Source organism: Babylonia areolata, chromosome 21 (genome assembly GCF_041734735.1).
Source record: "Babylonia areolata isolate BAREFJ2019XMU chromosome 21, ASM4173473v1, whole genome shotgun sequence".
Lineage (NCBI taxonomy): Eukaryota > Metazoa > Mollusca > Gastropoda > Neogastropoda > Buccinidae > Babylonia > Babylonia areolata.
In genome coordinates, this window is record NC_134896.1 from 42,651,141 (window position 1) to 42,661,467 (window position 10,327).

The window sequence follows — 10,327 nt, forward strand, 5'->3', positions numbered from 1 at the left end:
AAGCTATACATGTCCTGCACTCTGTGGGAGAAGTTGTCTGCTGTTCATACTTTCTCTCATCTAAGCAGTATATTTCTTGCGAATAACTGTGTTGGGTTTTTGTTATTTTAAACCAGACAACTGTGTAAATCCATTGAGCTGGTCTCAACACTAAGTGGTCATGCCATGTGCTAACTCCACTCACTATATTATGCAGTGGCCTATTTTATCCTTCAGGTTGCCAGTACTTTAAATAACAGTTATACGTCAAGCATGTTTTGTCACCACAGTGGCTGACAATTTGATTACTGACATAATTACTGTCAGAGTGTTAGTAATTCACTTTTTTTTTTGCACAGTACTCCTAGATTATATTGACACAGTTACAGTGTACTTAGCCTTCAATAATGTGTACTGTTATGATTACAGGGTCATGTTGTATTAATACGAGTTTATTGGTTAAAACCACCTGATACATATCACATTGTGGTAATTATCATTCTTTTTAACATTGGCTTTCAATTTGTAATAGTATATGCTCCACATAAGCTGTACTATGTGTCAGTGTACTTTCACAGTATCAGCATAACCTTAGCTACTTTTAGCCACATTATCTACATGTGTTAGGAATGTCATTTAAATAGATATGTCATTTAATGTCAGTGTCTGGATTTCACAAATAAGCATTTTGCAATGTTAGTGCTGATACCAAACCTCAGATAGTACCAGTATTATGCCTGTTACTGTCCTCATGCATTATTGACACAGTATCTGTAATATTCATTTGTATGTCTTTCAGGCACTGTTTCCTTCCTGTTCAGAGTTCAACTATTGCAAATAAAACAACTGAAATTCAGCTCAACTCGCCTCTATATGTTCCTGCCTGCATTGGTCCAATTTAAATTTTACCCCTACATCCTACTACCCCCATGTATACCTAATCCTTCCCTAATCTACCTAACCCTACCCAAACACCCAGTCCATCATACAAGTTTCATATCATCATCAATACTTTTTCATCTCATGAGAATCCAGTGTCTAAGTGTTGCCAACTGCAGTGTGACTTCCACTCATCATTCGTCTCTTTTCACAACAGCAGTATGTTATGTTTGTCCTGAGTATTTCAGTTTTACATACAGAGTGATAAAAATAGCATGTCTGTCAGTGTTGCATAACTCAGCTTTTTCTAAGTTCACATGAATGCAGCTTTATGCCTTTTGCTGTTTGGGATTGAGTTAGGTCCCCCCCACTCCCCCTTTTCATGATAATCACTTAAAAAAAACTGTGATATTATGAATATTGTAATGAAACAGACCCGAAAAAATAAAGGAAATTTTCTATCTAAAATTACATTTAAATAACATATTTACCGTGACCAAACTAGTGCAGACTCCGGCAGGGGTCTGACATTCCTGTCCTGTGCAAACTACTATCCGCCTATGTGGAGAAAACGAAAGCAACTACGACCGATAACCTCCCGGAAGTAGGTAACCTCCCCTTTGTCCCGCTATCTAGCACCCTCTTTTGATGGCAATATGCCATCACCAGTGCAGCGAGCAGGGAGAACAGGAAGCGGGGAGGACGGGAGGGTCTTAAATTTGGGTCATGGTAAGTATGTTATTTAAACGTAATTTTTGATAGAAAATTTCCTTTTAATTACACATACTTAAACTAGTGCAGAATAGCGCGACAAGGTGGAGGGCTCGCCTGTTCTACTGTCTGTGTGCTGTGATGGCCTGTTGTGCAACTACCACAGAAGCGATGCCTCTTGACCCATCATCCCACAAGTGTGCGACGTCTCTCAGATAGAAGTCGAAGGTAGCAGGGTTTTTCCAAAGTATGCTGCATCCATGATGTCTTGCAACCGTGTTGAGTGCGCTAAGGCAAGAGAAGAGGACCATGCTCTGACTTCAAGTGCTCTGGTTGAGGAGGCATCAAGTCTCAATCCTTCTGCTCTATCGCCAGTGCGCTGCGATGGCCTGTTGTGTGACCACTACAGAGGCAATGCCTCTTGAGCCATCATCCCTAAAGCGATAGATGTCCCTCAAGTAGAATTTGATGAAGGTAGAGTGTACTGTGTCACCTAAGGATATTGGTACGGGCAAAGAAGACTGAGGTCCACAGCTGTATTGTGTGGGAGGTCTGTGGACCACAGCTGTGCTGATAAATGTAGCGCAAAGAAAATTGGGTTGGTGTGTTGAATCCACACTTTACTGAGAGCCTGGGACATGGCTGTGTAATTGCCCAGGTAGGTACCATCACGAAGGGGCATACGGAAGGCTTGGTGGCTTCTCTACCTGAGTGTGGCATGTTGGAGCAACCTGCAGAAAGTTGTCGGCAGTCAATGGCTGGGATGGATCAGGCTGTGGGAGTGCACTTCATGTGCCCGCAGGTCACCGAGTCTCATTCTGTGGTGGAATTCAATGGAAGAGGGTTTCCATGGGGAAATTTTTGCTGAAGGTTCTTTAGTGAGAAAGGGGACCGGCTCCATGACAGGCCTCTGGCTGTGTGTGGTGTGCACTAAGTCTGGGATGGAGCAGGGCGGGGGCAGGGAGGAAAGTGGCTCTAGATGTGTTGTACTGGCTATTTACATCAAATCACTGATCTGACATGCGTTTTCAGTATGGCTAACAGTAAAGTGAGAGCTGTATTATCAGCGGTTTCTGAATTCCAAAGTGAAATCATTAGCAGCTTAGTCTTTCATGAAGGACTATGTCTCTCAGACTAGAAGTCAAATTGCACTTGGACTTAGTGCTGTAGCCTTGGGGACTAACTAGCCTTTGGGATCTGTCCCAGTGGTGAGTCCAAAGGCCCTCTTGATCGAGGGACTGGGGATGCAGCTTGGGCAAAACACTGTTATAAATTGTACAATCAGATTCCAGCCCAAATAGTCAGGACAGCAGTTGCCTGCTCTGCTGATCTGATGGTCATTGTCGTACACGACTGATTATCATATACTGGTCCTAGGAGGACACCAGTCAGCATGGGTAAATCAGGAAACAGCTGCTGTGTGCTTGAGGGATGAAGGTGTCCACCATGCAGGTTATGTTGAAATGTAAGGAAGCTGGAAGGAGTTGACGGGGTCTTGTGGTGCAACCATGTGCCTGAAAGACATGGTGCTTGCTTCCGAAGTGACAACAAAGTCATCCTCTGACAGGCCCTTGGCTGAAGGCTGGGGCTCCATGATGGGATAGCCTGCCTAGGCTAGAAACCCCTGGAAGTGTCTCATTGGAAAGACAGTGCTTGAGAAGGAATGCCCATCTGTAACCACAACAGTGGTTGTGTGTTGAGGCTGAAAGGATTGGGCAGGGAAGACCAAGTGCAGAAAGTGCTTTCGAACGCCAATTGTTTGAGACATCGATGCTGGATCTCTGTTCAAGCAAGGTGATGGGGCGAACTAATGTGCTTGAATGCAGCATCTGCCGTGTCGGTATGAGTGGGCAGAAAGGTACGCTCCTGTGGGTAATGAACGGTTTGTTGTGCTTTGTGAGATGCATCCGTCCTCGTCAATATGCCATTCTCCCGAGTGTAGAGGAAAACAATTATTACCCAGGCCTTCTGCTACTAGTGAGGAGTGGAAGAGATGGACTTCGGGTGATTGTCTCCTGCCCAATGGGCAGTTTTTGGGCCCGCTAAAACTTGGAAAGAATGAAGGGCATGTGTGCCCGGAATGGCACCTGTAAGTTGGACTGCCTCATCCCTCCTTGTACCAGGTTAGGGCATCTCTAGCCCTGTGGGTGATTGTTGTAGGCAAATGAATTCGGTTGCCTTGTCCCTCCATGCACCAAGAGAGGGCATCCTTAGCCCTGTGGGTGGGAAGGGAGTGTGTGTGGGTCCCTAAGGACCAGCCACTACTGATATGTGAAGGAGCATACATTCAGGTGTGAATGAGGCAGTTTTGTCTGTGAGTGCAGTCGTCCTCCGAAAGCAAGGTAGGGATGAATTTATGAAAATGAATACATATATGTGCAATGGGATTATAAACTTCCATCAACTCAAGTGATGGTGTCGGGAATATGCCAATGACATGACAAGAGATCTAGTCACGAGAAATAAGCGGCTGTATAAGCAAACGTATAGCGTGCACAGATATACCCAAGTAAATGGGTAAGTGTGCATAATCCATAATGGGAAGGAATCTGTGTATGCACCAATATATAAGAGATGTACATATGCATATGAATAAAGTGCCAGTATGTAGATACAGAGAGATCTGGGCATGTGAACAGAATGACACAATTGCAAGTGTGTCTATATTGCTATTTTGGGAATCTAAATGAATAGATGTCAATGAACTGAGACAGAAATAAAATTGTACATGTTAATATGAAAGTCGTATGAACCTATCCCGTAAGCACACACACATGTGTATACCGAGGGATAAGTATACATCTATAAGTGTAAATAGAAATGTGTATAAATGTAGCAAGATATGGTATATATATCTATATCTATATATATATATACACACACAATTTTTGGGGGTTTTTTTTGTTGATAAGAAATCAAAAAGAATAGAAGGGGAAATATTGTGATTTATTTCCTGTTATTGTGTATAACCAGAAGAGAATGGTAATATGGATGGTTTCCTGCAGAGGACTGTGTGCAAGTGTGGGGGGATGAAGAACCCAAAAGTTCAGTGGCCAATAGCCTGAGAAACAGCAAGAAAGGAGCAGTTGCTATGCAAAGTTGTGTAAAGTCCATGAATGGGCATCAGGACCCAATGAGAAACCGACAGAAAACATCGTTGGTGGACAGCAAGGGGGGGCAGGAGTGACATGCTGTGTCGGCGAAAGTAACTACAGCGTCAACCACCTAGGTTACAAATGCGGAGTTGCCTCCCTTGGCGCCGATAATCGTCGAAAAGGATGGTGTCTTTAGAACACATATCCCCTGGTGCAACGTGTCCTCGCTGTAGAGGGAGGAGTGTCATGCTGTGTGTGAGAGCCCGTGGTTCGATGCCACCATAACCGACACAGGTGAAAACGGCCGCAAGGGGAATAATTATAATGTCCCTTAGTGCCGTGGGCATCCCAACCCGAATCGGTCGCCATCGGACGCGAGACGGTTGGGGCATGTGGCATGACAGCGCTGTAATCCAGTGTTATGGGCGTCGTGGACGAGGGGGTGACAAGTCCGTCGGCTTGCCGTGGGATGTGCATCCCCCTGTAGCTGAACAGCGGTCCAACCTCATGAATAGCTCCTGCGAGAGGACCGACGTTCAGCTGTTGTGTGTTGACGGATAAAGGGATAGACAAGATCGGCTCGAGCACTGCCGAGAGGCAGGATCAAGTTATTAAGAGGCACTCCAACGTGGAAGTGCCGATATTAGTCTGGGTAACAGCAGAGTTAGGCAATGGGGCAGAAGAATCCAGCACTGCCGAAGTTCAAATGGGGCGTGCACGTACCTGCTTTGTGGGCGAGGGGCAGTGCAGGCGCAAGGTGTGGCAGGGGGAAGCAGAGTGGTGCATAATTGCTGCAGAAAGTTAGCGATGAGTTGCTGATTGTTTGGTTGAGCAGCTTGCTGAGACGCCATTAGTGGATGGGAAACAGCAACAATCGGCGGTGTGGCAGATGGGGTCATCACTGCATAGCTTGGTGGGACCATGCACGCACCCACACTGTAGGCGAGGAGCAGTGCCGGTGCAAGGGAAATAACTGTGGCGGTCACTGGCAAGGGTGCCGAAGCAGGGGTTGCCTCCATTGGTGCAACTGTGGGTATGGGTAAAGAGATAGAGGAGGTCGACTCGTACACTGCCAACTGGCAGGGCTGAGAAAACGTGGATCGCGTCGAGTGCGTTCGCGGATCGATAAAAATGACATTAAAGGCAACACTGACCTGAGTGTGTGGCAACAAACCTCTAGAAGTCACCAGAGGAGGTGTAGGAGGTGGTGGAGGTCTGGAGTCGACCAGAGGGAGCAGAGGAAGTGGAGGAGGCAGCAGGTTAGCGTTGTTGAGAGGGCCAGGAGTGTCAGCGAAACGATTGCGATCGCGCCTTAATTTTAGCGCGATCGCCCAATTGAGCTACATAATTATGTGACCTGGTTGGAGACATAATTTGACAAAAAACAAGAACACCAGAGAATCGACAGACAGACAGAAAATACGAAAAAAAACTTAGCCATATGGAGAGCACAGGAACAGGAGTCATGATGGCTGCCGGAAAAAGAGGGTGCTAGCTAGCGGGACAAAGGGGAGGTTACCTACTTCCGGGAGGTTATCGGCCGTAGTTGCTTTCATTTTCTCCACATAGGTGGATAGTAGTTTGCACAGGACAGGAATGTCAGACCCCTGCCGGAGTCTGCACTAGTTGGGTCACGGTTAAGTATGTGTAATTAAAACATATTTTACGAATGTGTAGACAAGAGGAATGAATCTCTTCAAAGAAATTGTTTTTCACATTTATTCCAAACAAAACAAAAATGCCAAATGCAAACAGTTCCAGTCATACATTATACTAAACACAGTTCTCATCAGCAACCAAAATAAAACATTCATTCACAAGCATGTCCGTCTTGAATCCTTTCTTGCTACTTGCTCTTCAGGGTTCGTATTTTCTTCATTTCTCTATACAAGACAGACTTCTGAACTGAAAAGAAAGAAACAAAAGGATAAAAATATATTAGTTGGGAAAATCATCTTCATTACTCATACAATTTCATTGGAAAAAAATCAACAGCATGTATACACATTATATTTGATGAGAAGTAACATCGTGAAAAGCTATGCTATCTGTGCAGGCGTTTGTATATATGTGAGTATGAGTGTGTGTGATTATGAGGTTTGTAGATGGAACAAAATGAATGATTCATCATATAACCAGAGTTTAGGTTTGGTTCAGGACACCATGGGTTATTTGACCTGTCCATCATAAAACAAATGGGTCAATTTCAAAATTAATGGGTCATGAAAAACAACCCCCTGTTCCTGCTCCTGGCGCACCTCATCCTGCCATCCCACACCCCCAAGATTTGTAACTGAATTTGTACCTTGTCCATCACACTCAGTGTGTGAAATGGTTTTACAGACACACACACACACACACATATATGTGTATCAAGAGAGAGAGAGATACAGATATACATAGGTATAAAAATATGAATCTCTCTGTGTGTGTATATATATATATATTCATATATATTCACTTAAGCAAAGCAGATCCACAATGTGTAACAGGCAAGTGCATTGGTTTACCATTCTGGAGGGAAATCACTTTCCTCTGCTTTCTGGAAATCCTCATTGCCACAGTTGCAAAACGTCTCTAAAATTCCCTCAAGTACCATGCAAGCATAATGTAGGAACTATTCAATGCTGTCTTTGTGTACACACCAAGAAGTTCAAATGCACTTTAAAGATAATGTTATCTATGTCAATACATGTAAGTAAATGACCAAATAAAATCATTCATGCACGTTAAACTAAAAGTGCGTTTTTGTGTATCTTGGTTGGATCTCAATTTTAGTTCAATGTGCTACACTCCTGCATAACATAAACAAAGTAAACACGTAAGTTGCCCACAAACTCCAGAAGAGATGCAAATATTCTTCAACACTTATTTGATCTTTCTCGACATTAAGCAGCTCCTTTTGTATCGCAATAAATAAGACAAACCTATGCCTATCTTTTAAATTTGATAATTCCTTACTGGATCAAAGAAAAGGATGCTTTCCTTTTCTTGACAGTTAAAATTCACAAAATATGTATCTGAGTCTGTAACTTGAATATTAACATTCATTTCAATGTCTACATCATGGATCATCAAGTGTACACATGCAGGCATTCAAGCACATAAAAGCATATCCACACTTCACTGATACATCTAAGAACTTGCTTTTATTAGACACATTCATTTCTTTCTCTGTCAAATAAGCAGACAAATTACTTATCCGGTTTTACAGTGCTTTACAAACACATCCTCTGTCACTCCTAAAAGGTCTACTCAGTGTCAATAATATATGAGGCCTTGAAGTTAAACACATAAATTGGGTCAAAAGCTATATTTTCCAAATCCTGCAGAAACAGACAACAACTTACTAATATTTATCGGAAGACATCAAAAGCAATCTACGACAAAAACAACTTTTCAAACTTGGCAAATGTTAGTATGTACCAGGATAAAGCGTATTTTTTTCACTTTGCCACTAAGCAGAGGTACTACTACTACTAGAACCAGCTGGTGCGGTACTTACCATAAGGATCAAAGGAAATCATTTCCAGCTTGTCTCCAACCTTTGGCCTGAGCCGGATCACCTTGTGACCAGTGCCTGCCAGACTCTGCAGTAACACCATGATAGTCCTGCAACACATGGAGGAATGATACTTTAACAAGCATCTTTTACAGTGTTAGTCACAGCTTATGCTATACATATCTGCAAAGAATAAACTCACAAATAATCTGGAAGCTGAAGGAAAAATGTATTTGGGGCTATTGGGCTGTAATTCCTTTCTTCCACTCAATCTCTTTCACTCATTTTTCATCCATGTGACAGTCTTGTCCAGCAGTTGTCAAGATGAGCAGTTCAAACTGGTATATCTATGTGTGAATAATTGAGCTTTATCTATTTAATTATCATTATGTCTGGAATCATGTTGAGCATGACAAATAGTCCTATCCACACAAGAGGATCCAGTGAACTAAATGCTTTCTTTGAAGGGTTTACTGTTTACACTTACTTTTCACCTTCCCTGTGGACAATGTGAACACTTCAACATATTCAACCAGTGAACATTATGTAAAATAAATCATTTGGCTTTGCAGTAAAATCACTTTAATGCATGAGCATAAGATCTCCAAATATTTATGATCAACACAATATTCTAGTATCCATGCATTTATGACTCTAAAGATGAGTTATAACATTTTCATGAGTTCTGATCAATCTGTATAATATTCTACTTTTGCTTTGTTATTTAGAGAAACAGCAAGTCTTTTTCCAAATGATTTAATATAAAAGTTTGCTTACTTTCCTGCTTTGCCCATGCTAAGAACACAGACAGTAAATACTGTAATCCGTCTTCTGCGTTGACCTGGCTTGAGAGACAGATTTCTTCTGCAAAACAATTCATTTTTTAATGTCACTTCTACTAGTTCTATGTACCTTATACATTTACAAGCAGTTTTATTTCATGTACTGTATTAAAAGACTGTAGGCATATGTATGTACATATATATATATATATATATATTATGTTCTTCTGTTGTGTAGCCACGATCAACACGTTATTTTGAAATATGTATGTGTGTGTTGTGTATACTTTTTATATACACACATATATAATCAGTTAGATACAATGCCTATACCCTATAACATTTCATCTCTTTGTCTTACACATTAAAATTTCTTGATGAAAGTCCGATACCACACAACACACACACGCCACAGTGCACACCGGAACATGCACATGCACAAGAATGAAACTGAATCAAATACATAAGATGAAGTGCCAGTACACACACAGACACACACACACATACACAGGCCTACACACCATTTTGTCAGCTGTGATGTTGACACTTTTTACCCTTGAGCATCAATGGCATCATGTTTAAAAAAAAAAAAAAAAAAAAAAAGCAAGATGGCAAGCGTTACTAGTCACACGACACCTGCTAAAGTGTTTCGTTCAATATGTGATGACTTATTTGACTCAAAGTTACACACCCGAATGGCTGAATGGCTTTGATTGCAATCGACAATAAGGGTGCTCATGCGTTGTGTGTCCTCTCGTGTTTGACCTGCCCGGATGTTCATTTGGTTAGCTTCCGGGTTATTCAGTCAAAACAGCAAAGGTCTTTTCACTTATTCCATTCATGGACAACAACAAAAACTGTTGTTCTATTTGTTTTGTTTTAGATTTCTTGTATGATTCACTTCCAGTAATGATGAGAATTATGGAAATAGCTGGAGAGTCTGGCAGACGATCACAAGCCTGTTCTCACTCATGGGAAATTTGAGCCGACTGCGTGGCTTAAAATCCTATGCGGCGATTGTCATGACTCCACAAGCAGGCAAAATCTGTTGGCCCTATAATATACTCCAGCATCAAATTACACAGCAAAATTAATTAAAATTACCGTCAATGTAATCCCCGGAATTTAGAACACTGAAAGTAGGTGCGAAAGATGGGAGTCAGCCCGATACTCCCCCGCGTCAATACTCCCCCTTGTCGATACTCCCCCGTGTCGATAGTCCCTCCCACAAAGATCCAAAAACAGTCAAATACAGATGTGTGTATATATTTGTGACTGATAATGCTTTCTGCTTGATCAAAGTTGTGTTGTGGAATGATGAATGTGTTACGTGTTCTCTTCATAACAGCCGTCCGCGTTCAGAGTTGAGCAGCGACTTG

The 10,327-nt window shown here is 42.2% G+C and overlaps 1 protein-coding gene across 3 annotated transcripts; it reads right to left on the reverse strand.

Annotated features, from left to right (window-relative positions):
- Positions 1–6,375: 6,375 nt before the first annotated feature.
- Positions 6,376–10,100, reverse strand: LOC143296334 (large ribosomal subunit protein bL33m-like). Of its 3 annotated transcripts, none has more exons than XM_076608209.1 (4): positions 10,053–10,100; positions 8,944–9,030; positions 8,170–8,276; positions 6,376–6,569 (listed from the first exon to the last, which is right to left on the reverse strand). In XM_076608209.1, exons 2-4 carry the CDS (start codon positions 8,958–8,960, stop codon positions 6,511–6,513), a joined length of 183 nt encoding a protein of 60 aa, XP_076464324.1. In that variant the 5' UTR covers positions 8,961–9,030; positions 10,053–10,100; the 3' UTR covers positions 6,376–6,510. The 3 variants fall into 3 exon arrangements, with proteins under 3 accessions (XP_076464324.1, XP_076464322.1, XP_076464323.1); XM_076608207.1 differs by lacking the exon at positions 10,053–10,100 and adding an exon at positions 9,640–9,766; XM_076608208.1 differs by lacking the exon at positions 10,053–10,100 and adding an exon at positions 9,470–9,597.
- Positions 10,101–10,327: the final 227 nt, after the last annotated feature.

Bases quoted from the DNA above. Each gene is read 5' to 3' on its own strand.
- LOC143296334 (XM_076608209.1), bottom strand. The intron at 6,570-8,169 runs GTAAGTACCGCA...CTTTCTTTTCAG, and splicing joins GATTTCCTTTGATCCTTATG to TTCAGAAGTCTGTCTTGTAT.